This window comes from Manis pentadactyla, chromosome 15, assembly GCF_030020395.1.
Source record: "Manis pentadactyla isolate mManPen7 chromosome 15, mManPen7.hap1, whole genome shotgun sequence".
Lineage (NCBI taxonomy): Eukaryota > Metazoa > Chordata > Mammalia > Pholidota > Manidae > Manis > Manis pentadactyla.
Window position 1 is genome coordinate 4,088,348 of NC_080033.1, and position 27,173 is coordinate 4,115,520.

Below are 27,173 nucleotides of genomic sequence, written 5' to 3' on the forward strand. Positions count from 1 at the left end.
TTATTTACAAGAACATTTTATTAATGTCTGTCTCCCCCAGTGGGATGGCTGCTGCACCCTCAGCATCCAGCACAGAACAGGTACAGAAGAGGTGCCCAGTAAAAGTGTTGAATTAATGAAATATAAATGCATGCAGAGCCATGGCAAAACACTCAGGGCCTTGATCTCCCAGATACAGCTTCACCTTCAGTAGGCCAGGCATGAAGGATCCCTATCTTGGGACCCCCATTCTCAGAGAAATCACCAACTTACCCTCCTCTGGCTTAGGTGGGGCGATAAGAGGAACAGGCCATATCAGTAAATGTTTGGAATTTTAATGGGTCTACCTTACAGCACTTTGCCTCACTTCTCCATCCCGGGACTCAGATCTCACTTCAGGTTGGGATTCAAGAGTTGGGGAGGGGTTATAAATGGGAATGGGACTGAGGGGCTAGAGCAGAGACCAGAAAAGGGAGCAGGTGAGAAAGAACAGAACGTCGGCTAACCCCAGACTCTGAGCCAAACCAGCATCCAAGCCTTTTAGCATTCAAGGTCCAACACAGAGAACAAACACCATCCATGTGGTCCTCGTCCGCCAAATGGTGTCATACTGCACCCAATGGACTAGAGCAATCCTGTTTGGGGCCCTAAGTGCTCAAAGGGTGCTGCTACTGGCCTGCAGAGTCAAGAGGGCCATCTTCTGTCTGGCGCTTGGACCCAAGGTGCCACCTTGGCCTGGAGGGAAAGGAGGCCCAACCAACTTGGGTCTGGAGAAGATGCCATCCTAGGCCTAGAGAATTGGGAGAAGGACTCCCTTGGGTCAGGAGGGAACCTCATCTTATGCCTAATGAAGGGAACCACAGGGGTCTCTGGAGCTCAGATCAGGTGGGTAGTGGTATAAGCAGAGCGGGAATGAGCAAAAAGAAGCAAAACCAATCCTGAGAGTACAGCTGGACTTAGGAAACAAGAGGTTTGTTTCCTAACCTAGGGGTTGGAGCTAAGCCCAAGGAGAAAGAGCCAGGAGGTAGCAGTGCAAGGACTAAAACTAGGGGTGCAACCAGGGCCAAGACTGGGGAGCAGAAAAAGGGCCCAGCCTAGGAAGACAAAATTTCAGAATTTGGGCTGGGACTAGAGGCAGAGCCAAAGTAGCAAAGAAAGATGCTAGTGAATCTGTGCCAGAATCGGGGCTCCTGTGGGAAGAAACAGGACCAGCCCCTGTGAACAGAAACCAAACTCAGAGAGGCAGAGCACAAGGAAAGGAGGGGCACAGCGAGCCCCCAGGATGGAGACAGATCAAGGAGCAGCTAGGTCCAAAGGAACTGGAGCCAAGCCTCAGAAGCAGGCTGGCAACCAGAGAGACAACCAAATGCTAGGCGCGGGGCGGGGCCACTACACCTCCCCGCCCAGCATTAGCCAGGGGCGGGGTTAGCCTTGAGGACTACAGTAAGACTCGAGGGTGGCTACGGAAGAGTACAGAGCCAGGTCCAGAGGCCACATGGCCCACCGAAGGGCAGGGTCAGACAGGGGAGTGGGCTATGGCTAGGCCCGCTGTCCCGGGTCTGGCTCGGGCTCAGTCCCTGGCACGCCATGGATGTCGGGCAGCAGGCGGCAGCCGGTCACAATGTCCAAGCGCTCTGCCAGCGCGCAGAGGTCCCCCCGCGCCAGGCGCACGCTGTGGGCCGCAGCCAACCCCGCCACCTGGGCGGCCGCGAGTCTACTGGCCAGGGCGGCCACATCGCGGCCCGCACGGCGGTACACGCCGCTCACCGCAGCCGCCACGTCGTGGTCTAGCCGCGCCTGGGTCTCGGCCAGACGGAGCTGCAGCAGCGAGCGCGCAGGAGCGGGCGCCGGGGCCTCCTCCGCGCCCCAGGTCTCCCCGGCCGTTTCCCGCTGCACCACGAGCGGAGGCAGGTCCTCTGGTGCAGCTGTCGGCTCCGGCTCCGAGTCCGAGTCGGTCTCCGCGGCCTCCCCCGCCACCCGCAGCCCGGTGGGGCGGCCGCGCGTCGGGCCCGAGGGGCCCAGGTATAGCTCCTCCTCCTCCGACGAGGACGCAGAGGGCTCCGAGTCCGTTTCGGCCGCCTCCCCCCGCACCACCGTCGCGGGCTTCCGCAGCGGCCTCCCCCGAAGACCCTGGGACGCCATGGCGCAGAGCTAGGGAGAAGGGCAAAGGGATCGCATGAGAAGGCGGCGCCCGGAGGAGGTTATAAGCGCAGGTTTTGTATTCCCAGCCCCTCCACTAGCTTAGCGATTTGGGGTCATCTGCTTCCCCTGCCTGGGCCTCAAGTTTCCTTTTCTGTAAACAGTGATGATGGGAGCTACTGGACCCCAGCCTCGCTGTGTACTGATGGGGAAACTGAGGACAAGTGCGTCATAGCTCTGAGGCTCGAGCTCCCAGAGTCCCAAATTGAGCTCTTCCCGATTTTGCCTCCTAGTAGAGGCCACGCCCTCCACACCGTCCTCCAAGCCTGTGTCAGATCCGGGAGCAAACGGGCTCCCGAGCTGCTTAGGGACCAGTGCCAGGGTCATGGGAAGGGTGACAGTCCAGCTGCACCCAGGATGCCTTAGTGGTTCTGACGGGGAGCGGTATCACCGAAACCGTACCGGGTCACTGAAGGTCCGAGCCTGCAGGATCCGCTACCCGGCCGAAGTGCAGCGTCTCTACGGAAAAAGGAGGTCGGCAGCCCTAAGCAACCCGCGAGCACGTTGGGCGAGCATTGGCGGTCAGTCACATGGGCCGCTCCGCTACCAGTCAGGAAGCAAGCCCTCAGGACCAGCTTCGCGGGCGGCTGTGAGGAGTCACGTGAACGTAGGTAGTGCCAATAACAAAGCGGTTGGGCTGGCGCTTCCGGGTTATGCTGCTGAGCGAGTGGGCAGATAGGGATTTTTAAGACATGAATTACGTCACGTGTAACAGCGATTCGGCCAATGGAAATGCCCGAGTATACGGAAACAGGGACGAGAGGGAGGGAAGTCATAGATGCTGTCACTTGTGGCCAATGAAAGAAGTAGGTCCTCCCGGTAGTGTCCCAGGTTCTCGAGCGCACCACGTGGGCCCGGAGGGGGAAGGCGGGGCTAGTCTGAAACACCAATGGAAGCGGGAGTAGGCGGGTTCGCGTGCAGGTGCAGGAGGCGGGGCATGTCCATCCGAGCCAATGAGAGCACGAAGCGCTTGAGGCGGGTGCAGGTGGCTGCCGCATGTCGGACGCGGCGCTGTTCGAGAGTTTCTGCACGCCGAGATGGTGGCGGAGCTCCGGGCGCACGACCCCGAACCCGGCCCCGGGGTGAACGCCGGGCACGGGCCGCGGCGGAAAGCAGGGTTGAGAACCGGGAAGGGCGGACCGCGCGCTAGCAGCTGAATTCTACTCTAACCCCGGCGCCGCACCTGTTTTGCTTGCGCCCCCGGGCGCCGGTTCGTACGCAAAGTGGGGGTCGCAGCAAGCCCTGCCTCGCGGGTTACTGCTAGAATTGAGCAAGACAGCTCCGGGTAAAGCTCTTAGCTTAAGACCTGCACAAAAACAGGCGGGTAGTAAATGCAATAATTACCATGTTGGATCTGTATTAAGGACTTCCTGAGTTGAATCCCTTCTGCGCCCCTCACTAGGCGTGAGAGCCAATGACTTAATGCCTCAGTTTTCTCCTTTGCAAAATGGGCACCATAACAGAACCTAAGTCTCAGAGTGAACATCTGTTCATTAACAAATGCTTATTGAGCGCCTATCATATTCCAAGCAGTTTCTCTGTTCTCGCGAAGCTTACATTTTAGTGGTGGAGTCAAACAATAAATAAAAATAAAACAGGCCACCTGCTGGTGAGAATATCTATAAAGAAAACTTAAGTAAGCAGGGAAACAAGGGATGGAATCCTGGATGGTGGAGGAAAGCCTTTCTGAGGAAGAGAAGGGAGGAAGCAAGCCGCGTTAAGTGGGAGGAAGAGCATTCCAGGAAGAAGGAACAACAAGTGCAAAGCCCTGAGGTAGCTTGGCATTTTTTAAGTTGGTTCTTATGAAGAATAAATGAGTCCAAACTTTAAAGTACTTAGTGAGATATCTAGCACACCATCAGCTCTTAAAATATGGGAGATCTTGTTATAAAATCTGTTACCAAGAAGAAAGGGTGTGGAGAGAGTAGGTGCTTGATTAATGGGGGCTGTGGTCACATTGTTTTCTTTTTCCTCCTATAATCATCATCGTCTATATGAAGACATTTTTTTTTTTAGTATTATTATTATTATTTTTTTTTTATTTTTTATTGAAGGGTAGTTGACAACAGTATTGCATTACATTAGTTTCAGGTGTACAACACAGTGATTCAACATTTATATACATGATAATTCTAGGTACCAGGTATCACCATACCAGGTTGTTACAATATTTTGACTATATTCCTTATGCTATACATTACATCCCGGTTACTTATTTATTTTACAATTGGAAGTGTGTTTATATATATATATATGTATATATATATTTTGTGAGGGCATCTCTCATATTTATTGATCAAATAGTTGTTAACCACAATAAATTTCTGTATAGGGGGGTCAATACTCAATGCACAATCATTAATCCACCCCAAGCCTAATTTTCGTCAGTCTCCAATCTTCTGATGCATAACGAACAAATTCTTACATGGAGCACAAATTCTTACATAGTGAATAAGTTATATGGTGAACAGTGCAAGGGCAGTCATCACAGAAGCTTTCGGTTTTGTTCATGCATTATGAACTATACACAGTCAGTTCAAATATGAATATTCATTTGATTTTTAAACTTGATTTATATGTGGATACCACATTTCTCTATTATTATTATTTTTAATAAAATGCTGAAGTAGGTAGATACGAGATAAAGGTAGAAAACAGAGTTTAGTGTTGTAAGAGAGCAAATGTAGATGATCAGGTGTGTGCCTGTAGACTATGTGTTAATCCGAGCTAGACGAGGGCAATAAACATCCATGTATGCAGAAGATTTCTCTCAGAACATGAGGGGGGAGGTTCTAAGCCTCACCTCTGCTGCTCCCCATTTTCTCACCACATGGCCCCCTGCGACTGTGCCTGTCTTAGGTTGTTCCTCCCTTGAGGAATCTTACCCGTCTCTGGCTAACCAGTCATCTTCCGGGGCCATACAGGGAAATGTTAAGTTGGTAAGTGAGAGAGAAGCCTTATTGTTTGAAAAGGTTAGCTTTTTACTTCTTTGCATATTTATGCCCTGTGGCTTCTATGCCCAGCATTTGTGAAGACATTTTTATTGGCTTAGATTTTCTCCCTGATTTAGGAGCCCCATGGAGGGTGTGGCTCATGATTCTCAACCTAGTTTCTTTCCAGTTCAACAAACTTTAACACCTTCCTGGTGCTAGGCTCTGTTGTAGACTCTGGGGATTATTCGGTGAGCCATACAAAAACCTTTGCCCTGCTGCACCTTATGTTAGGGGAGACAGACATATAAGGTGATAAATAAGCACATATTACACTGGGGGAATGCTGTGAGGAAGGTAAAGCATGGGAGAGGGCGTAGGCATTGGCCTGCGTGTTAGGGAGGGGCTGCAGTGTCTCAACAACCCATCCGTCCTGGCTTTAAGCCAGAAACCCAGGAGTGCCGGACATCAGCCTTTTCTCCCTCACCTCCAGCCTTTCCCCAGGTTCTGAGCATTCTTCTATCTCCATGTGTCCCCTCTGCCCCCTCCCCTTCCTGGATCACTCCTCTCTGCCTCTGGACCAGCCTGCTCCCTCCTCTCCCAGCACCTTTCACCGTTTCATCTTGACTGCGTTCACACCTACTAATCCTTCGTATCTTGGCTCAATGGCCCTTTGTCAGGAAAGCCTTCTCCAAGTCCCCAAAGTGTCCTTATTGCATTCTTGCAGCCCCCTGGCCCCATTTTTTCCTTGGTAGCCCCATCACACTCAGGTATGTATCTGAATTATGGATCTATATGATTCTTTGATTCACATCTGTCTCCCCTGCCAGATGGGTACTGTGTGGGCTGGAACCAGGACTGTGCCGGTCGAATAGCAGGTGCTCAGTGTGGATTTGGGGAAGACGTGGATACAGCCTCTGTGCTGAGGCAGGTGGGGGTGCAGACTGGGATTCATTTGGTATTATGACCAGTAATAGTAGCACCTACCATGGATGAGTGTCTCATTTCCCTGAGCGCATGGGTTTCACACTTCTGATTTCCTTTTTGCCTCCTAACAACCTGCAGAGGGTTGGTATGAGTCTCCCCACTTTGTAGATGAAGAACAGAGGCTTAGATGGATGGTGCATGCTCTCAAGTGGCAGAGTCAGGAATGTAACTAGGCCTCCCACTTCCAAAGCCCGTGCTATAAACTCCCACCTGCATTGCTCAGTGTGTTTTTGCGGACACTCTCCAGCAGGAATTTAGTGGCTTTCAGTGGTTAAGCAATCCTGGGTTGCTCACCCCAGCTTTCAGAGCACACAACTGTGCCTATGACTCTCGGGCAGTAGCTCTATCCAGCTGCCACTGGGATTCCCGTGCTGGGGTCCCCCACCAGAGACGCCCACAGAGCTGAGTTGGGATGTGGCCTGGGCATCAGGCCTCAGATTGCTCCCAGGTGGCTCCCAGATACAGTCAGTGTGAGGACTGTGGGGCAATCTCCCCGAATCCCTCCCACCCGGGGAGCCACATTTCTCAGTGGTGCTGTGTGGGAAACTGCTGTTTTCTCTGTCCTTTCTCTTTCCTGGCCCCTCCTCTCTCCATTCTTTCTCCGATCCAGCAAGTGTCCCATCTGAACCAAATGCAGGCTTCCTGTTCATGGGTACTTAGGTGTCCTAAGCACAGTATTTATGGGGTTTAGCCCTCTAACAGCTCCGTGAGATAGATGTCATCATCTGGTTTTACAGAGGAGGGACTGAGGAATCAGAGAGGGAGGCCTTCCCACAGCCACACAGCGTCGATCAGAGGCAAAATCAGAACTCAGGCATCTGGCTCCAAAGCATGTCTGTGGCGTTGGGTCTGCCCCTTCCACCAGTGCCCAAGCTTGCTGCGGACAGGGATAGTGGCTTGTCCATCTCTGTACCCACAGCACAGGCACCCGGGAGCTTTGGCGATCACATCCCGTCTGGTTCGGAGGTTAGGTGTGGCTGTTGAATGGATTCTGGCTGGTTACAGGTTGAATAGAAGACTGTCAGAGGGACCAGGAGGTTCAAGGGCCTTTGTTATCAAAGCAGGAAAAATTCTGGGAGGAGGCAGCAGTGGTTTCTGCACCTCAGAAGCTTTGAAGATAAGGGGAGCCTGTCGGCGAAGTAGTGAATTCCTCTGCCTGCATGTAATAAGTAGTGAGCCGTCATCCACCACTGTGAGCCCAGGACCAGCCCTGCAGGGCCAGCCCTTCAGTCCACCAGGGCCCAGTGAGTGCCCACACCTGCCCCTCTCTCAGGAGGCCCCAGAAGCTATCAGGTGCCATCCTTGCCCTCAGGCAAGAGCCGGAGAAACCGACCAGTTGCCTGCAGAGTGGACGGCAAGGGCAAAGCCTTGGGGGTGGGGGTGAGTGCATCCGAGGCTGGGCAGCCAGCAACGGATCTGGAACCTCCTTGCGGGAGCTGGGGCTCTGTTCTGAAGTCTGTGGGAGCCATAGAAGGTTTAAACTGAGGTGTGCCAGGCTCAGATTTACTGACCACACGAGTAAATTGATCACGACTGGGTGGGAGAGGGCCCTGCTGCAGGCTGAGCACAGGTGGGAAGGGATGGGGTCAGTTGTTTCTCTTCCATTCATCCTAATTGGAGCTGTGGCCTTTTCACACTGAACATCTGAATCTTCCTAATTGAGCTCAGCACATTTTCTCTTATCTCTTTGATTATTTCTTTTCCTGCGTTGCTCCGTACGTGTCTTCTTGGCACTCGGACGAATGCTGGCCTTCCTGGATGTCTTCCATGTGCCTTACAACTTTCCTCTTATTTTTTTCTACCTCATGTTTTTTTCCTTGACAGTCTGGGCCCCAAGCTTTATCTGCCTTGCAGAGGTCTGTTTTTCGGCTCCCTTGTTAACAATGTGTATTTTGGCTACCGTATTTTTCATTTCCTAGAACTTTCCCGTTGCATTGTCCCCGCCTCCTAGGGCCTCCTAGGTTTGGTGGACACTGTTAGGCAGACACCAAAAAGCCTTCTCTGAAGGGCCCCCCGGTTCTGCATTATGTCCTTGCTTTCAGTGGGCTGCTGTCTAAACTTAGCCGAGGTGGGTGTGGGAGGGTGGACTGGTTCTGGGCTGGGCTCAGAGGAGGATTAGGATGAATGGCATCCTGCCTTGCCATCTATGACAATAGTAAACCTCTGGTCCCTGAAGAGCTGGGTAGGGGCTCCAGCAGGAACACCCAACTCCCGGGAGGCTTCCGCTCCCTCCCTCCTCCACACTCTCTTCCTGTCACCTGTTCCTCCTCCGCTGTGCCCTCCCTCCGTGCCACCCCTTACCCCCTTCTCCCTCCCTTTTCTCATGACTCCCCACACCCCAGTCTTCGGAGTTTTCACTGGTCCCTGTCAGGGCCGGGCCACTGGGGCCACAGTAACAGCAGCTGTGGAAGAGCAGCTGCCAAGTGCCAGGCCTACCAGCACCATGAGGCAGGCACTGCCATCGGCCCCATTTCACATGTGGGGAAACCGAGGCCTTGCCTGTGGTGGCCACCCAGGAAGTGACGGAGCCAGGACTCAAACCCAGGCAGTCTGAAGGTCACCGAAGGGAAACCTGAACTTTTGGAAAGCTTCCAGGGGCCCCTCGGAGCCCCCCAGCCTGGCTGAGGACCCTGTTGGCCCTGGCTGTCCCTCTCAGGGCCTCTGTCCTGGCTGTGGCCTGGGCCTGGGCTGCCTTCCCAGTCTGCTCTCTCCCCTGCTGAACTCCTGTTAGACCCGAGCAGACCTGGCTTCCTCAGAGGCGCCCGGCCCAGTGGAGGACACCGCCCGAGCCCTCACAGTGCAGCTTTTCTCCCATGCGATGTCCCCCATGACAGGTAAAATCATCATCGCACCATTAGTTTTTGCATGCGTCCCTACAAGAACACCAGCTCCGTGGACGGTCTGTGTGGTCTTCCAGTCTGGCTGCATCGAGAACATTCAGATAGCTGAGTCACGTGGGGGGAAATGCACCCACCTGAACCTGGTCTACAGGGGCCCCTCCCCTTCCCCTCACACTACTGTCACCCCCACACTCCCCCACTCCCCCACCTCCCCACCTCCAGGCTGTGGCACAGCTGCGTTCTCCACGCTCTTTGCTGCCTCCTGGCCATTGCACCCACTCTCTGCTCGGCATTCCGTCTCTTCCTGGCCCCTCCTCTGAAACCCCACTAGGATCCCTCCTCGGGAAGCTGACTCTGGGTTCTTCTGTGTCACGCTGGGAAGTCCTCAGGGACCCAGGTGCTCTGGGTCAGAGAGGAGCCCTTCCTGGCCTCCTCTAGGAGTTCACCTCTGGTAGCAAGGTGACGCAGGACCTGCAGCCACCAGGCAGGGAAGGCGCGCCGAGGGCTGGACAGCAAGCATGCTAGGTGCTGGGACACAGCAGCCCACAGAACAGAGCCGTCCCGGGGCTTTCCTTCTAGCCAGCAGACTCATCACCTAAGATGACAGATGCAGGCCGTGAATGATGATGACGGTACCACTGGGCCTGACCTTGGGGGTAGTACTGTCAACACAGTCCTCCTTTTACACATGAGGAAACTGAGGCACAGAGCAGTTAGCATGGCCCAGTCCTACAGCAAGTAGGTGTCGGGCCCATCTCTGGCACATGCTTAGTCATCAGACGCCTCCCAGAGCCCTTCCTGTGCAGCCCGCCCTGCTGTGCCTGAGGAAACCAGAGGAAAGCCAGTCGGGCAGTGCCAGAGAGCACATCAGTGTCTGTCACCCACAGGAGGCTGTGTCATCACCAGGCCTGGTTCCACAGGAGGAGCACAGAACCTCCAGGGGGGCGAGGGCCTGGGTGCCAGGTGGCTTGGCAGAGAAGAGGGTGCCTTGCTCCAAAACACAGGCACCCTCTGCTCGGGCCTCCCTGCTCCCTGCACTCCCCACCGGGTGGGCCTTGGCCCTTCCACCTCAGTGAGGCTGGGACAGCAGTGGGTGGCATCTTGGCCACCCACCTGCCTGGGCAGCTAGGCATGGGAGCTGAACCTGCCCAGGTGTGAAAGAGGGCCAGCCTCATGCTGCAGGTGCCTGCGGCAGGTTCCACCTGACCCCTCTGAGCCCTGGGTTCCAGGTGTGACATACGGCCGACCCTACAGGGTGGATGAATTAAGCAAGAGGTTTCATAAAGCGCCCAGCGCACAGTGCCCGCTCAGAGCCAACTCTGCACTTTTCTGTGTCTGTTCCTGAAGGACCTCCCATGTGCCAAGGCTAGTGTTGGCTGCTGAGGGTCGGCTTGGGTCCCCACCCTGACAGAGCTGGGTCCCCACTCAGTGACGGCACAGAGCGGGCAGGGCTGGGATTGAGGCCTATCCCAAGCAGGAGGACCAGAAGGCTGCCGGGAATGGAGAGGTTGGAAGCCTAAGCCTCCCAGGCCGTGGGAAGAATGCATCATGCGGGCAGGCAGAGGGCGATAGGGGGACGGACGGCTGGGTTCCCAAAGGCGGCATGAAGCCTGCTGAAGAGGCCAAGCCATCACCTCAGGGCTGGATCTAAGCAGAGAGATGCCACCTGCCACTCAGAGGGCTCTGCTGATGGCCAGTCTGTCCTGCAGAGAAGGCTGGTGGTCACTCCCAAGGGAGGGGGCAGGCAGTGGAAGGGGTGGCGGGGCTCAGGCCTGTGGGTGAGCTCTCTGCTCCCAGGGCTCTGCGCCCACCTCCTCCCTCAGCTCTGCCGGATTTTCTGAGGAGCATGGCACCCCGCTCCGTAGGCTCTCCTGGGATTTCTGGTGCCCCCAACCTGGGCCTCCTCCCTTGCTTTCTTCACGTCGCCCAAATGAAGAACTCAAGCTGGCTGTCCTCTGGCTGTGCCGTCCACCCTCTCAGGCACTCGGATGGACCCCGGGCAGCCCTCCACCGGCCCTCTCCCTGAGCCCTGCTCATTGTTCATGAGTGACCTCTTCAGCCTTCTGCCAGCCAGGCCGGGAGGGTGGGAGCCCAGGTGCAGGGCCCAGGTGCTTGCTGCCCCAGGAGCCCTTGGGCAAGTCTCCTTGAACCACGGCGGCCACTGCTCCACCGCACAGGGTGTGTGAGGGTGCACACTGGCAGCACTTACAACAAGCGCTGGGTGTTCTCAGGAAAGATTCAACAAGCAGGGGTGAAGCTGAGCCTGGGGAAGACCACCATTTTTCCTGAGCACAGGGGAACTAGTCCTGAGGGCTGTGGACGCCATGTGCAAGCGTGGAGGTATGTCGTGGCGGCGGGGCAAAGCCAGGCTCCCCCTCGGAAGGCCTGAGCCCGGCCAGGCTGGGGAGGAAGGTCCTCCTGGGTGTTCTCCCCCCTGAACTGACAGACACGGGCAAGTCAGTCTCGAAGTCCCCTTTGCATCTACTACACCAGGCAGCTTCCAGTGAGAGGTGGCCAAGGGCCCCTGAGCCTCTCTCCCTGGCCTTTCCGGGACAGAAGACGAGCCTGTCTGTCCTGGAGGACCTGAGCTTCCATGTAGGCCAGGCCCCGAGGTAGAGGTGGGAACCGCCTGGCTGGCGGGGGGCAGGCAGGACCCACGGCCGGGTCCCTTCCGAGCCATGCCTGGGTGGAGAGGGCACATTCCTCCGTGCGGGGACCCAGCCTGGCTTCTTCCCTCTTCCTTACCCTGGGCTTCCCCACCCTGGCCCTGCCCAGCCCCTCGGCACCAGCCTGGTCCCAGTGACTGCCACGGCCCCCCAGGCTGCCCCAGGAGATGCTGGCCTTCAGGGAGGAGCTGGACGTCCTTAAGTTCCTGTGCGAAGACCTGTGGATGGCCGTGTTCCAAAAGCAGATGGACAGCCTCTCCACCCATCACCAGGTGGGTGCGCGCCCAGCTTCCTGACGGCAGGTGGAGGTCGAAAGCAAGAGTCCAGGAGGATAACCCCACAGAGGAGGCGGCAGCAGGCCCAGCCCCGTGGGGGCCCACCCAAAGCTGGGAGGCTGCACCCCGGGGGGCCTAGCCACAGCCCTTCTCAGGGCTTCTGTCAACCCTCTGAGGGAAGCTAGGAGGCTTCAATGGGGCAGCGTGGCTATTTCCAGAATTTCCACCAGCCTCCCAGGATGGGGCCCCAGGGCAGGCAGGCGGGCAAAAGGTTCTCAGGGCGGGCAGCACCTCGGTTTGGTGTGACAGTGACACTACTTGTCTCAACCTGGTCCAAGTCCCGGTCAGGCGCCCCGGCTGCACCCGGCCTGGGCCTGTAGCTTCTCACCGCGGCCCTGGAGCAGGGACTGTCCCATCTTTTCCCTGGGAAGTCATGCAGCCAGAGGAGCAGGGCCAGCACAGCCCCAAGGAGGGCCCAGGTTGGGAAGCCTCTGGGCCCTTCTGCCGCTCTGAAGGACAGGGCCTGTGGCCACAGTGGTTTGAGGGAGGATGCTTCCAGACTTCAGCTCAGTGGTCAGAGCACCACGCCCTGGCCTCTGCTCCTGGACTACAAATGCACAGGGCCACCCGCCCCAGCCCCCACCGCCTCTCCTCTGCCCCCAGGGCGCCTATGTCCTCCACGACAACAGCTCCCCCTTCCTCACCCAGATGGCCTCTGGCCCACAGTATCTGGAGGACTCACCCGAGGAATGGGGGGCACTGGGACTCCGCCCACACCTCATTTCCCCCACTTACCTAGCCCTCACCCCAGGTAGGCCTCTGCCAGAGCCCAGCGAAGCCCCGTCCCAGGTGTCAACCTCTCCCTCCTCCCACAATGAATGACCCTTGTTCCCACCCCAGTCCCTGGCCTCCACCTGCAGCCTCCTGAGTGGCACCCTTAGCACCCTGGGAGTCAAGAGCCTGGCCACTCCGTGCCAGCCCTGCCCACCTGTGAGTCATTAGGATTCCTCCCATCCCTGCTCCCCAGGGCTAGAGAGGCAGGGCCAGGCTGCTGAGCCCCTTTTTACAGACGGGGAACTTGAGGTCCAGAGAGCTTGTCACCTGCCTAGGCCCCACAGCGGTGCAGCCCACCCATGCCCAGCCTGTGGTGCCCCCCTGCCTGCTTCCCGGGATGTGCCAGCCCAGAGCAAAGGACTGTCAATGATAATCTGGTCTGGTGTTTTCGAACATTCTCCCCCTACAGGAACCCAAGTGGATATAATGGAAGCCACCCTGGTGGGTGCACTGATGGGGGTACTGCACAGGCAGTCAGACACCGTGGATCTTTCGGCCCGCCTGACCCCCAGGGCCCGGCTGGGCCACAGACCCTCTATCAGACAAGCTGAAGCCCCATTCCTACCTGGGGGTGGCCTACCCGCCTCCACCCCTCCCCCAGGGGCTTTTCCTTTGCTGGGCCACCAGGCCCACGTACGGGGGTGGGTGCACCTGGAGGCTGACTGAACAATACATGCCAGGCCCCTCCCTGGCGGCCTACATGCTTGGGCCTCACCCCCCTAATCACCTATACAGTCCAGAGATGCAGGCCGGGTGGGTGGGAGCATCACCCCCTTTGACTGGCCAAGGAATGGAGGCCCAGCCCAAGGCCACCCAGACAGCTGGCACAGAGCAGAGATGACCATCTCTGAGCTGTTCGGGTGCTTCCTGCCTCTCCCCTCAGACCCCCTCAAGCTATAGCCAGCCCTTCTTTCAGGTAAATTCCAGGTGATAATCCAGACATTCCAGCCCTGCCTCCCTGATCCCCAGGGATCGCTCAGGTGGGGCGGAGTCCTGGAGTTGGGGATGGGGAGGAAGCCTTCCGGGGAGAAGCTCCATGGAGGCCCGGGGCACAAGGCAGGACGCCTCCAGGGGAGGGGAGGGGGCATAGCTCCGGCCACAGGAGCAGAGCCCCGAGAGGGCTGCCTTGCAAGGGCGGGTGGGCTTCTCTCTTGTCCTGGTGGTGCCTCCCCCACCCCCGACAGGTCCTATCTCCCCACGCAGCGACTGTTGGCCACATGGCACAGGCAGGCTCAGGGAAACAGGGCACTGGAGAGCAGAGGGGGCCCTGTAGTATCTAAGGCCCCCCACCCCTACCTTCACCTCTGTTAAAAAGTCTGCAAGAAGCCCTCCACTTCCCCAGCAGACAGGAAGCGAAGCCCCAAGAGCCTGCCGGGTAAACCACTGCCTGCTTTCAGGGCTCCGCTCTGCCTCCGTGTGACCTGGAGCAAGGGACTTCCCCCCTCTGGGCCTCAGTTTCCTCATCTGTACAGTGGGCATCACACTTGCCCCAACGGGTGTGGTGAGGAAGAAGGGGACTCCTTATGAAAAGCATGGACACCACATGCAGCCAGCCTTTACATGTGTGTGTTGTCGACAGTATACGTGAGGCGTTTAAGTAGCCAGGTAAATGGGTCTGTGGATGCCCAGCAAATGTTAGCTGCTGTCGTTGCCAAGTGCCAGGCTCTGTGCTCAGTGGATTGCTGAAAACCACGAGAAGCAGGGGCTGACACTGGCCCACTCAGCAATGAGGAAGCCAAGGCCCAGAGAGGTGAGATCACTTGCCCAAGATCACACAGCTGGGCCTCGGAGGAACTGGCATCTGAACAGGGGATGGTGTCTTCTTCCAGCCTCAGACTCTGATTCCCTGTTGCAGCTTCCTTCTCTTCCAGCAGAAGGACGGAGGGGCTGGTCCCAGAGACCCCCGGCAAGCATTGCCCCATGCAGCCCTTTGGCAGCCATCCCCCTCCCTTATCAGGGGTACCACACAGGAGACAGCCCCCAGTCCCCCAGAGCAGAGAGCACCGGGACTGGGCGGGCCTGCTGGGGAAGGGGCGGGGACAGGGCACACAAACCGGTTGGGCCTCTCCAGCTGGGCCTGTGCTGACAGCAGGCGGTGGGGCCGGCACATCAGCTCGGCTGGGCAGGGAGCCGGGGCTGCAAGACGGCCATCAGGTACGGGGGACCCCAGGCTGGGTGGCGGGCAGGGGCCACATGCCTGGCCCCAATCCTCGCTGAGCTCCAGCTCTCTGTCCCGGTGTCCTCTGCCCTCGGTGCACCTGTCCGTCCCTCCAAACAGCATCATTCCCTCACTTCTGCATTTTGCTCTTCCTGTTTTAATCCCGGGGCACCCCATTTGGCCAGATTGGACCACCCGATTTCATGTGCTCCGCCAGCATCTCCCTCTCTCATTCAGTCCCCAGATGGCCCCAAACCTGAGATTTCAGACCCTGGGTAGCTCAGGCCTCCCAGCTTGCCCACAATTGGCTTGTGCTCCTTAAAGGGCACCAGCCCCCCACACCCCCAGCGCCTAGCGCTCCCCTAGGTTACTCAGCCACCTTCCAGCTCCCACACTGCCCCGGCCCGGCCCGTATCTGTTCAGCACTCCCCTTGTCTTGGCCTCTTGAAAACTCCTAGGGCGCTCAGATCACCCAACCTTGGAAACCTCGCCCACCCCAAAGTAGCCCCTAAAAGCCCCACAGCTGCGCCTGACCATCCTTGCTCTGTTCTGCCCTCTCAGTATTACCCTAAAGAGTGCCTCTACCTGACCGGGGCTACATGGGACCCCAGACTGGGGACGATCGGGGGAAGGAGTCTCGCCTGATGTCACTGGGAGCCATCCTGGGGGAGCGGGGGGGGGGGCTCTTGCTGGCACCCAGGGGGGCTAGTCACTGAGCTGCCCTCTCCTCTGACCCCCAGGCCCCCCGCCGCCATGCACAAACACTACACCGTCCACTTCACCAAGGGCGCCCTGCCCCTCCAGAACCCGACCGAGCACTACCTCTTGGACCCAGAGTTGGGGCGCCAAAAAGGTAGGGGTTCAGTTTGGGGGGTCCTGGCAGGGAGAGAGGTCCGTGAGTGAGGGCTGCTGAGTAGACAGCTGAGCAGGAGGAGAACCCCCAGAAAGAGAAGCTGCCAGCACTGCCCATTGAGGCTTCTGCGTGAGGCCACAGGAGCACCACAGGCTCTAGGGGGCCCAGGGGTGGGAGTCTGGGCTGGGGTAACAGCAGGGGAGACCCAGCTGTTCTGCCCCTTCCCCTAGCATGGGAAGAGTTCCCCTCCCCAGACTGCCAGGCCTTGGGAATGCCCCCAGTCTGGGGGAGCAGTGTGGTGGGAGGGAGGGCAGGGGAGCGAGCACCCGCACACATTGTGTATGAAGTAGGCGGGGCCCAGCTTCCCAGGATGACCACACGTGCTTCTGTTCCAGGTGGGGAAGGGGCATTTACCCCCCATCAGGGCTGCCTCGGGCCCCTGGGGCCTAGGCCTCCCAGGGCAGCCCCCTTCCCTCCAGCCCTCCCCGAGCCCCAGGGAGATGTCCTCCCCTCTTCCTCCCAGTCCTGGCCTGGCCCCTCTCCAAGGCCACCATCACTCCCGCCTCTTCTGGACCAACCAGGCCAGCTCTTGGTGAATTCTTCAGTCCCTCCCACCCCAGGGGCCCCTCGGGGAGCAAGGGATTTGGGGTAACAGGGACTAGCAGAGATTCTGAGGCATCATACCCTCTCCAGTCCCCTCGCCCTGCTAAAGCCCAAGCCCCCACCCATGGGACAGCGCAGAGCCTGGCCCGGGCTCTGCCCACACCCCCTCCTCATGTTTCCCCTGACTCCTCCTGGGCCTCAGCAGAGAGATCAGCCCAACTGCCACCAGAAGACCCAACCTGATTCCTGCCAGTGCCTGGGGGGCCGGGGACCTGGGCCCAGTCACCCTCCACTTCCTTCCTTCCAGGATGCTGTCACCAGTGGTGCCGTGACCCAGCGGCCCTGCAAGCTCACGGGCCCTGCCGGCTACCCCTGCCAGTGCACTGGCGACTGGCCCACCACAGCAACCAGGGGGGTGTCAGCAGCTGTCGCCGGGGCCCCCAGCCCCCCGTCCTGCGGCAGCAGCCCCAGCTCCCACCTCCCGGCTGCCTGTGGCAGCGGCTCTGCTTCATTCATGGGGCCCGGGAGGGGTTGCCTGCAATTGCCGCTGCCCCCATGCAACCGGCCAGCGCCCCCCAGCTGCCCCCTGAGCCCACCACCTCACGCACCATGGCACCCACCATGGCCAGCGGCGGCCCAGCCCTGCCTTCCGGAGTCAGCACCCTCCTGGAGTCCAGCAGGCCCACTGGCACCCAGCCCCTGACTACCCTGGAGTTCTTGAGCCCCTTCACCTCCTACAGCGCCGGTGCTCACCCAGCCATCCTGGGGGCTCTGTCCCTGCCACCGCGTCTCCCGTCTGGGCCTCTTACTCCTCGGCCTGCCTCTTGGCCCCTCACTCTGGTCCCGGTCTTGGAGGGCACTTCTCCCTGTCGCTGGGCCTCAGGGCAGCCGCCTCTGCTCCACCCGACAGGCTCCAAGGCTTCTAGGGCAGCCTGCCCGCGGTGCTTCTGTCTGGCTGTCTCCCTTGCTCTGCTTTCTCTCTTCCTGGCCCTCCCTCTCCGGGCCCAGCAGGGCACGGAGGACTTCGGGCAGCGGGTGACAAGCTCCGGCTTCCTGGCCAGCTCTGGTGTGGGGGAGACAGGTCAAGTGTGCAGCCGCAGTAAGAGGCCCGGAGTGGCCTGGGGGTGGAGAGAGCAGAGCAGGGACTCAGGGGGTTCACAACCCCCGTCCTTCCCTGACTGGGTAGTAAATGGCTGCCGTGGTGCCAGGTGCTGTTCTGGGGGCACTGAGGGAGCAGGACAAAGACGTTCTGTGGTGGTGGGGGCAGCTGGATACAGGAAACAAGTAAGGAAAATTTTAAAGGTGGCCACCTGTGATAACCATGCTGGGGAAGAATAAAGCAGGGAGAGGAGACAGGGAGCATCAGGGCTTGCAAATTAAACAGGGTCACCGGGCTACATCTGAGCAAAGACAGGGTGGGCTCTTGCGTAAGTGGCCACAGGATCAGCAAATGCAAAGACTCTGAGATGGTCTGTTGAAGGGGCAGCAGGGAGGTCAGTGGGAGAGGAGGGAGCAAAGGGGAGAGGGTCCGATGGGGTCAGGGAGGGCGGGAGGCAGCCAGAGCCGGTGGCACCTGGCGGCCAGGGTGAGGGCTTGGGCTGTTATCCCAGGAGAGGCGCGAGCCACGAGGGACATGAGCTGACTCAGGACCTAACAGGCGAGTGGACTGTGGGAGGCGGGGGCGGGAAGCAGGAGTCCAGGTGAGAGGTGCTGCTGGCCTGACCAGGGAGGTGACCACAGAGGCAGGGGCATGAGGCTGGTTTCTAGGTCTGAGCAGTGACTCAGGCACTGGGTCAGGCACAACCTTGCTGCTGGAACCGCCGGGCCATGAGACCCATTTCACATACAGGGAAGTCGAGGCTTAAGGAGGCGAGGCCACCTGGCGATCAGGTGGAATGGGGTCAGGTCCACCCTGCTGTCCCCTTAGCCAACCTTGTCCCGAGTCCTGCCCTCCCTCCTGTGCCTCCAGGCTGGGTGCTCACCCAGCCAAAGAGGGATCCTGTTGCCCTTGAGGCCTCTCTGAGAGTGGGCGTGTTGTCTCCACAATACCTGGTGTCCCCTACCTTTCTGGCACCCCAACTCCAGGTCCAACAAGTAGGACCCAGGGGGCTGAGAAGCAGGGCACCCTCTGCAAATGGCTACCAAGATGCTTGTGTGCAGTGCCAGGACTTAAACTGTAATCTGTGCCCTGAACGGCCATCCCACACCTTGGCATTGATGATGGTCCACCCCTGGCCAGACCCTTTGGCATCCATGCTCCCTGGTGTCTCTGCCGGCCCACTCCTCAGAGGAAGGGGCTGAGCCTGCCCGAGGCATCATTCTGCCCCGGGACGTGCAGAGAAATGTGGTGAGAAAGGAGGTGGGGCCTGGACTAGAAGGCTGGTCTGCTAGGCTTGGGGCAGGATTAGTGACGGTAGGCATGGGGTCATGGAGAGGGAGATGGGTCAGGGTAAGTGGTGGACGGGAAGCTGAGAAAAGCCTGTGGTTGTTGGGGCCCGTCCAGGCCGTAGCCAGGCTAGCAGAACAGGCAGGGGCTGACATGAGGAACTTTGGAGCATGGAAAGGCACCGTGTCTTAGGTATCTGAGAGCCCCGAATCCCAAAAGAAGCTTGTGGGATTTTCCTAGGGGAGCTACAAGCTGCTGGCCGAGCCTGGTGACCTGGGGCCAGGGCAGCCCAATTCCCACAGGCCTCCAAGCCAGGGGAAGTCTAGCCTCTCAGCCTTTGCCTGGTGGATCTGGCATCAGCTCCTCCCAGGGGACCCCCAGGGGGCACCTCTGGCCCCTGGAGGAGGGGGCTTCCCCTGGTCACAGATACCTCTGGTCATCTGAGGTTTGACCTGAGTCACTTGGGGAGTCAGGGAAGCATGCCGGTGCAGGGAAAGGCTGAGGGGCATGCTCTGGAGATGGGAGGAGGGTGGTGTCTGGCCAGCCTCACTGACTCAGTTTCCCCACCTCCAACCCTTCCCCTACCCTGGCCCCAGATATCTTGACGGAAGATGATGTCTACTGCAGCTGCCTGGCCAAGACCCTCTGCCACGTGCCGGTCCCTGTGACTGTGGGTTTCTATGCCCACTTTGGCTGCCGCCTGCACATGATGCTGGACAAGATCACCAGTGAGAATCTGTTTGTGTTCGGGGAGGAGGGAGGAAGGGAAACGAGCCTCTGCAGCCTGCTCAGCAACAGCCTTCCCCAAGACCCACTGGCCCTGAGGCCAGCCTGCCCATGTCCAGATGCCCAGAAGTCAGTATTAACCAGGTCCCTCCCCACACCCACAGCCTCTGCTCCCCATCCCTGCTCATTTCCTCACTGGCTAACTGGCTTCCAGTCTCACTCTCCTCCCCAACCAAATCTACTCCAAGGAATCTTTCTAAGATACAGATCTAGCCCTGTCTTCCCCAGCTCAAAAAGTCTTCCATGGCTCACCAGGGCCATAGGGAGAAAGTCCAGGTTCCTCACTGAGGCCAAGTTTCCTGCCAAGTCCCTAATGGGTTGTGCCCTTCCAGACCCATCTCTTCTTCTCAGCGCTGGCCCAGGGCCTGGCACTGGTCGGTGTTAATTGAAGAAATGAGCTGAAACCTGGCCAGGATGTGCAGCAGCTTGGACCTGGTTCAAACTCTGTGGGAGCTCAGACCGCAGCCCCAGTCATGGCCAGAGGGGCTGGAGGTGACTAACACATATCCACTCATTCATTCACTGGCCTCCTAGCAGACAGATCCTGCCTCAACCTCTCATGATCCGTCCTCAGACACTCCCGCAGCACTTCCTCAGTGCCCAGGGTACACAGATGATCAAGACAACCAGGCCCTTGCCCTTCCTTGACTCTCAGGCCAGCGGGGGGAGACAGACCTGTTCTCCAACAATGCAGCCTCCCAGGCAATGGCAACTCAGAGGGGACAGGGCTGGGGGAGCCCAAGGGCTCCTGACCTAGCCTATGCATCAGGGAGGACTTCCTGGATGAGGAGGGCAGTAATCCAAGAAAGACCGAGGCGGTACCCTGCTACTGAGCATTTTTCTTCCTCAGCACCTCACAGGCAGTCTTTCATTCCTTAGAGCATTCCCTGCCCCCTCCTGTCCTCTCTCCTCCATGGGCTCTACTTCTGCTCTCGCCTGACACTCGGCCCAGCTCTCAAACACTTTACAACCCCCGCCCAGTCCTCTCCTTCCGCACCTGCCTCGGCTCTTGAGGCCTTGGCTCCGGGTCGGACATGCAGGCCCCGCCCCCACCCGCGCCCCGCCCCTCACGCGCCTCGCGCCCCCTTCCTCCGCGCAGCGCTGATGGAGCAGGAGGCCGCGCAGCGAGAGGCAGAGGAGCTGCAACGCGTGCAGTGGCAACCGCGGAGCGTGCGCGGCTGGGGCTTGCTGCAGCTGCTGTGGTACCTGGTGTTCCTGCAGCCCATCATAACCGAGTTGCACCTGCGGCGCAAGAACGTGAAGTTCCTCTTCATCCGCTTCAGCGCCTGGCAGTATGCGGGCACCGACAAGTTGTGGGCTGGCTTGGTGACCACGCTGTGCGAGGGCATCCGCCACCAGTACGGCGCCCTGCCCTTCAGCGTCTACTCGGTGCTGAGCAACAGGCCGACCACGACGCCGGACTGCTGCCAGAGCGAGTGGCACTGCCGGCGCCGCGTGTGCGTGGCGCTGCTGGCGCTAATGGGGGCGCTCTGCCTCGGCGTGTGCCTGCTCTACCTGTCGATGGGAGGCCACGTGCTGGGCCGCAGCAGCGTCAACGACAGCCTGCTGCGGGCGTTCGGCGGCGCGGCCACCACACTGTCGGGTTCAGGAATGCTCATGGCCATGTACTCGGTGGGCAAGCACCTATTCGTGAGCCAGCGCAAGAAAATCGAGCGGCTGGTGTCGCGCGAGAAGTTCGGCAGCCAGCTGGGCTTCATGTGCCAGGTGAAGAAGGAGGTGGAGCTGCTCACTGACTTCCTGTGCTTCCTGGAGATCTACCAGCGGTGCCGGCTGCGCGTGGTGCTCGAGGTCACCGGGCTCGACACGTGCTGCCCGGAGCGCGTGGTGGGCGTGCTCAACGCCATCAACACGCTGCTGTCCGACAGCCACGCGCCGTTCATCTTCATCCTGGTGGTGGACCCCAGCATCCTGGTCTCATGCCTAGAGAGTGCCGGCTCCATGAAGGGCACAGCCGACAACGGCTACCTCTTCCTTAATCGCACCGTCACGCTGCCCTTCTCCGTGCCCATGATGGGCCGTCGTACCAAGCTGCAGTTCCTGCACGACGCCGTGCAGAGCCGTGACGACCTGCTCTACCGCGAGATGACTCGCAAGCTGCGGCGGGCCGGTGGGAACGCGGGCAGCAGCGAAGGGGTGGAGCTCCTGTCCGTGGACACGCAGGCGGGGAACGAGCGCGCGCAGGGCCGCCTCGATGCCGAGGCGGCGCGCCTCATCCGCGAGGCGCTCTTCTGCCTGTACGACGAGCGCGACTGCCTCTACGAGTACGTGCCGGACAACATGGTGTCCATGCGGCGTATCGTCAACACCGTGCCCATCACCGTGCGCCTGCTGCAGCAGCAAGAGCGGAACTTCGGCGGCCCCACGCCGCGTCAGGCTGTGGCTTGGGTCGTGCTCGCCAATCAGTGGCCGTGCCGCCTCAGCTGGGTGCTGCAGTGCCTGGAGGACCGGGAGCAGAGCGGGGGCGCGCCCGAGGCCCGCGCGCTCCTCTGGGACGTGTTCTGTGCTAACAGCCACGAGCTGCACACCATGACTAAGGCGCTTCAGAACGTGCTGGCCCTGGACGGTGACCCCGAGCTTTTCGAGCGCTTCCTGGGCACTGACTTCCCCTTCACCGTGACCGAGGCGCAGAAACTGTTGCGCTGCACGGTCAACTTGGACCACTCCATCCGCCGCCGCATGGGCCTCATCCGGGCTGTCAGTGCCCTCAAGACGCACAGCCCACCCAAGTCGCCTGAGGGCGACACCCACCACGCCTCCCACGGAGGCAACCATGAGCCCAGGACGTCTGGGTCTGGCCACCCCGCAGGGCACACCCCTACAAAAGGCAGCGAGGCCCTCCATCCCCGGGGCTGCGCGCACTGCGACAAGCCAAGACCCGTGGTCTGAGCACCGTTCACTCCCGGGGGAATCCACCCGAGACGGGCCTTGAGTGGAGGACTCTGGGAACAGCAGGAGGCAACAGCTCCTCCGTCTGCCCAGATGAGGATATACAGGGCCCAACTGGGCCCTAGGCCCAGGGTCCAGTGTCAGGAATGAGTCCCAGGGGAATCTGAGCCAGAGTGCTTTTAGCAGCAGCAGTGTGTCAGTGCCAGTGTCTGAGCTGGCGCTGAAAGACCAGTGAGGAACTCAGGGTCTAAGTGCAATAAATGAAGGTGTGAAAGCCATGGATTGGTCTTCGTGCCCTGGTCTCCCTGGCTCAGCAAGGACTGGGGACTAGCCTGCCCTGTCCTGCCAAGCCCACCTCATCCCCAGGGAGCTGGGCCGCCTCAGCTGGCAGCCTAATCCCTGGCATCCCCCAGCAGAAGGGTGTGCACCTGGGGGCGGGCAACCAAGGCAGGGGAGCTGAAGGCTGACTCAGGCCACGGCCCCAGAGTATCCAGGTCCTTGTCCCCACACCCTGGCCTGCCCGTGTAGGCAGGGCAGGAGCTGGCATTTCTGAGGGTGGTGTCCTCGGTGATCTCAGCAGGCTGTTGCACTCAAGCAAGGGCCCTGCTCCTGGCATAATGGGTTAATTAGGCCTCACCGGCACCTCAGCCAGCGGGGCAGGCAGCGCTGCCTCCCTGACAAGTAACCATCCAGGAGGTACTGGGTCACTTCAGAGCCACCTGATGAGCCAGCCCCTTGATGGGGACAGGGAACTGGAGCAGGGAAGGGGCGTGTATAGGACATACAGAGCCAGAGCTGGGCTGAGGTGGGGGCTTCCCTAGGGCTGGACCCTGCCAGTGTGGCTCACCACCTTCCCTTCCGCCAGGGGGACAGAGATCTTGGATGGGGGCATCACCCCTCTGGACAGCTTCCGACTGCTCACTGGCCAGAGAGCTAGACACTCAGGCCTGTGTTTGCCTGGCCCAGTCCGCTGGGGGAGAGGGACCAACACTTAACATACCCTGTGTGACCAGAGGGCGTGACTTCTGACCCAAGGCCCAGAGGGCTGAGGGGACAGTCCCAGAGGGAGCCAGGAGCTCTGTGAAGTCACCCACCCTCAGGCCATGCAGCCTGGTTGGGGTACTCACTTCATGTTACTTAGCTCCGAGGTTGGGCACAGCTCCCCAACTCCCCTAGTTCCCCAGTAACTGCTTCAAAGTGGACACGGGGCAGAGAGCCAGCCTGTGACTTACAGGAGCTGCCAGGGCAGAGGCGCCGTCTTTCAAACTTGGCATGGCTAAGCTGGTGGAATTAACCCGGACCTGCTGGGTCACGGTTTCCAGCAGCAGGGGAGACCCTGCACAAGAATGAAGCCACCTCAGAGAGACAAGCAAGTCTTGTGATACCATTAGATCAGTGTCTCTGTGGATGTACTTTTGGAGCCAATTTCTGTCTCTTCCCTGTTGCCTCCCTTCAGCCAGTTTGACTTGGGCTTATTTCTTACCACCTGGAGTCCAGGCTGCAAACAAACTGGCACCAGGAAAGGGATGCTGCGAGAGAGAGAACTCGCCGCAGCCTTGGCTGGAGGATGGGAGCAGGGCTGAGGGCCCCCAGGTCCCAGTAAGAAGCCACAGCCCCTATTATGTAGTGCCAAACAGTGGTTAGACAGTTGCCGTTTATCTTAGACGCTGACCATGTGTGCCAAAGCTAGAGGTTTGGGAGGCAACAAAACCAAACGGGATGTCAGGGTGGCTGGGTGTGGCCAAGGTGGCTCACCATCCCCCAGCCCTCACGGTCCCTGTACAGTGAGGAGCTTCTGCTGGGAACTGGCACTGGGTGAGGCCGCAGGGCTGCTTCTTGCTGATGGAGAGAGGAAGTAATGTGCGTCCCCTTCTCACCAGGGCTAGAGTTCAGAAGCAGGTTTGCCTTCTCCACTCTCCTCTCCCACCTGCCGGCTGCATGCAGTCTCCTGAGGCCCCGGGTGGGTGGCAGAGCCACAGGAGGGCGGGGGCCTACGTCCCCGAATCACTTAGTGGAGAAGAGCTGCCTACCACCTGGACATCCACGTGTGTGAAAAGAAACATCTCCTGTGTTGGGGCCCCAAGATTTTTAGGACTGGGTGCAGTGTCTAGCCCAGTTTTAAAGGACTTCTTGTCTTCACAAGCTCCAGTGATGCTTCTGTGGCTGAAGGCAAGGCAAAGAAATTACTTGGCCAAGGGGATCCACCCCCATGATCCAAGGCCCCCAAAGGTCAGAAAAGCAGGGGCACTGCAGAGTGTTAGTCTACTGGCGCTATTGTAACAAAGTCCCACAAACTGGGTGGTTTAGCACAGCAAGTTCTCTCATAGTTCTGGAGGCCAGGAGTCTGAAACTGAGGCGGCAGCAGGGCCGAGTCCTCGGAAACCCATAGAGAAATCCTTCCTTGCCTCTCCAACTTGTGGTGCTTTGCCGGCAGTCACAGGGATTCCCTTGCGGCCCCTCACCAGCCCTGCGTCTTCACACAGCCACCTCCCTATGCCTTCCCATCATCTTCCCTCAGTGCATGTCTATCTTGGTGTCCAAGTTCCTCCTTTATAAGGTCACCAGTTATATCGTATCAGAGCTCACCCTGTAACCTCATTTTAACTTGATCACTTCTGTAGGACCCCATCTCCAAATACGGTCCTGTGCCAAGGTACTGGGGGTCAGGACCGAAGTACTGGGGGTCAGGACCTCACACGTCTTATTGTGGGTGAGGGGCACGCAGTTGTAAAGGCCTCATTTCTCACCCCATGCTAAATGCACTGTGAGCAAGGGCAGGGAAACGGCTGGGAACGGGACCCCGGCCTCTCACAGGTACACCAGGGCAGATGAACTGAATCCCTCACCCCATGCCCTGCTGGTGGTGATCACTGGCATGGAGGTTGACGCAGAGGACAAAGGGAACAGGTGTTGCTAAGGACTAAATGCCCCCACTGGAGTTGACTTCTGGGCAAAAGCTAAAACTGAGGTAACGTCTATGGAGGTTTTCAGGGGACTGTACTGACCAATCCTAAAATTTCTTGTTATCTTGGGGCAAAAACCCCTCATTCCCCAGGCTTCCCAAGAAGGGGGCTAAAACCAGAGCATCCTGGAGGAGCTAGCCCGCCCCCAACCTCAGTCACAGTGAGCACAGGAGGCCGATGCCGCCCAGCCGCCTGGGGAGGGCTGCTCCGGGCTGCCGTGACGGGCATGGCTTCCCGGAGTCCCTTGCCCAAACGGGAGCCCTAACTGGCTGTCCTGGGGAGCAGGCAGGGCACTTGCAGCTGCCAGTGACTGAATGAGGAGAGGACAGACAGTGGTCTAAGTAAGGAAGGTGTTCATCTCAGATGCCCAGGCAGCTGGAGGCAGATTCCTGGGTTTGCACAGGAACTGAGCCGCTGGGGGCTCCCCGTCAGTGGTGCTGATTCCCGTGGCCTTTCTACCATGTCTGCAGCCACCTATGTCAGCCTCCCACGCAGGCAAGGGATGTGTGCATCTTGGATTTTCTGGAAATGCCCACCACACCCTCAGCACAGGCTGGTGACCCCAGCCAGGCCCCAGGTACACTCCCGCCTCAATGTCCAGTGGATGTCCTTGAGCCATAGGTGACCAGGCGGAGGAACGACCTCTGAGCTTGAGCACCATATCCATCACTCTAAGAACGCACGCAGACCAGAACTTGGTGGGGTTGTTTCCTCTGAGGAAAGGTGAATGTAATGTGAGGCAGCTGTCAGACAGAGGGGCGTGGATGCATGTGAAGAAGGGACACGAGGAAGGGAATGTGGTGGGAAGACACAGCTTGGGCCTGTCTGGCCTCCTAGTTTTCCTGTGGGGGACCCCAAGCATGCAGCCTCGCAGACGCCCCTATCATTGGGAGCTCTCTGGCCCCTGCCCCCAGTCCCATGTCCAGAACTCCCCAGCGGACACCCAGAATCAGCAGAAGCAGAGAGCGAGCAAAGTGGTGAACCCAGCTCTGGTTTATTAGAAAAGGTGGACAGAGTTGCACCGCCAGGAGAAGCCCCTCCCCACCCTCACCCCACACCCACACCACCCACCCACCCCTGGGTTGTAGTGCCTCTCAGGGCGCAGCCTCAAGTGGCCTGGACAGCAGGGTCTCCAGAACCCTGGCTGCTCCCCACCACAGCTCCCTGATATATTTATTGCACTTAAGAAACAGAAAGCTCTGATCCTCTGCTCCCATCACCCCCCACCCCAGCCCCAGCCCTCACCCTGTCTGGGGCTGCTCTATGAATAATTCCGACCACCACCACCGCTCACCGCCCCTCCCACACCATGCCTCCTGCCTGCTCCTGTGCCCAGGGTCCCTGGGGGCCGTCTCATCAACCCACCACCACCTAGGACTCCTGCCCTCAACAGGGCAAGCCTGACCGAACTGGTCCCTCTGGAAAAGGCACCGGGCCTCATGGCTGATGTCTTTGGAGACCTCCTCTACCTCCTTCTCCCATCCACCCAAGCCCAGAGTCTTCGAGCGCTGGACATATAAATAGAAGTGCTTAAGTCAAGGTGGGGAGGGCCACTCCCTGCAGCTCCTGTACCCCGTGTAGTGTTGCTCTGGGGGGCAGGGGTCCCTAAAAAGGCCCCCCACACCCCTAGCATCCCAGGCCTCAGGAAGGCTAGGGGTGAGGGTGAGCAGATTCTCATGGCTCTGGCCTCCGCTCATCAAAGACAGAGTGGAAAAAAGGAGCTAAGGGAGAAGAGATGAGAGAGGCCTGTCAGAGTTGGGCTCTACTGCAGGCCCCCGCGCTCCCAAGCCCCCAGACCCCACCTCAC

The 27,173-nt window shown here is 59.0% G+C and overlaps 3 protein-coding genes across 6 annotated transcripts; 2 read left to right on the forward strand and 1 right to left on the reverse strand.

The window, feature by feature from the left end:
- Positions 1 to 2,730, reverse strand: BLOC1S3 (biogenesis of lysosomal organelles complex 1 subunit 3). 2 transcript variants are annotated; one of them, XM_036885527.2, is made up of 2 exons: positions 2,581 to 2,730; positions 1 to 2,130 (listed from the first exon to the last, which is right to left on the reverse strand). In XM_036885527.2, exon 2 carries the CDS (start codon positions 2,119 to 2,121, stop codon positions 1,519 to 1,521), a length of 603 nt encoding a protein of 200 aa, XP_036741422.2. In that variant the 5' UTR covers positions 2,122 to 2,130; positions 2,581 to 2,730; the 3' UTR covers positions 1 to 1,518. The 2 variants fall into 2 exon arrangements, with proteins under 2 accessions (XP_036741422.2, XP_036741421.2); XM_036885526.2 differs by lacking the exon at positions 2,581 to 2,730 and adding an exon at positions 2,322 to 2,486.
- Positions 2,731 to 2,783: 53 nt separating this feature from the next.
- Positions 2,784 to 12,878, forward strand: TRAPPC6A (trafficking protein particle complex subunit 6A). Its single transcript, XM_057493301.1, is given in 7 exon segments — positions 2,784 to 3,319; positions 8,438 to 8,573; positions 8,827 to 8,929; positions 11,247 to 11,553; positions 11,756 to 11,873; positions 12,540 to 12,632; positions 12,777 to 12,878. Coding segments are annotated over 7 exon segments (963 nt in total). The 5' UTR covers positions 2,784 to 3,215.
- Positions 12,879 to 13,606: 728 nt separating this feature from the next.
- Positions 13,607 to 22,683, forward strand: NKPD1 (NTPase KAP family P-loop domain containing 1). 3 transcript variants are annotated; one of them, XM_057492925.1, is made up of 5 exons: positions 13,607 to 13,626; positions 15,609 to 15,721; positions 16,632 to 17,069; positions 19,307 to 19,438; positions 20,596 to 22,683. In XM_057492925.1, the coding sequence occupies exons 2-5, from the start codon at positions 15,622 to 15,624 to the stop codon at positions 22,401 to 22,403; spliced, it is 2,478 nt and encodes an 825-aa protein (XP_057348908.1). In that variant the 5' UTR covers positions 13,607 to 13,626; positions 15,609 to 15,621; the 3' UTR covers positions 22,404 to 22,683. The 3 variants fall into 3 exon arrangements, with proteins under 3 accessions (XP_057348908.1, XP_036741418.2, XP_036741420.2); XM_036885523.2 differs by lacking the exon at positions 13,607 to 13,626 and adding an exon at positions 14,744 to 14,864; XM_036885525.2 differs by lacking the exons at positions 13,607 to 13,626; positions 16,632 to 17,069 and adding an exon at positions 14,744 to 14,864.
- Positions 22,684 to 27,173: the final 4,490 nt, after the last annotated feature.

What these genes read in the sequence shown, in the direction of transcription:
- BLOC1S3 (XM_036885526.2), bottom strand. Translation starts at nt 2,351, where the DNA reads ATGACGCACTTGTCCTCAGTTTCCCCATCA. An exon ending in TGTCCTCAGTTTCCCCATCA is followed by an intron (nt 2,131 to 2,321) that starts GTACACAGCGAG and finishes CCTTCTCCCTAG; the next exon opens with CTCTGCGCCATGGCGTCCCA.
- NKPD1 (XM_057492925.1), top strand. Translation starts at nt 15,622, where the DNA reads ATGCACAAACACTACACCGTCCACTTCACCAAGGGCGCCCTGCCCCTC. An exon ending in AGAGTTGGGGCGCCAAAAAG is followed by an intron (nt 15,722 to 16,631) that starts GTAGGGGTTCAG and finishes CCTTCCTTCCAG; the next exon opens with GATGCTGTCACCAGTGGTGC. An exon ending in GATGCTGGACAAGATCACCA is followed by an intron (nt 19,439 to 20,595) that starts GTGAGAATCTGT and finishes TCCTCCGCGCAG; the next exon opens with CGCTGATGGAGCAGGAGGCC.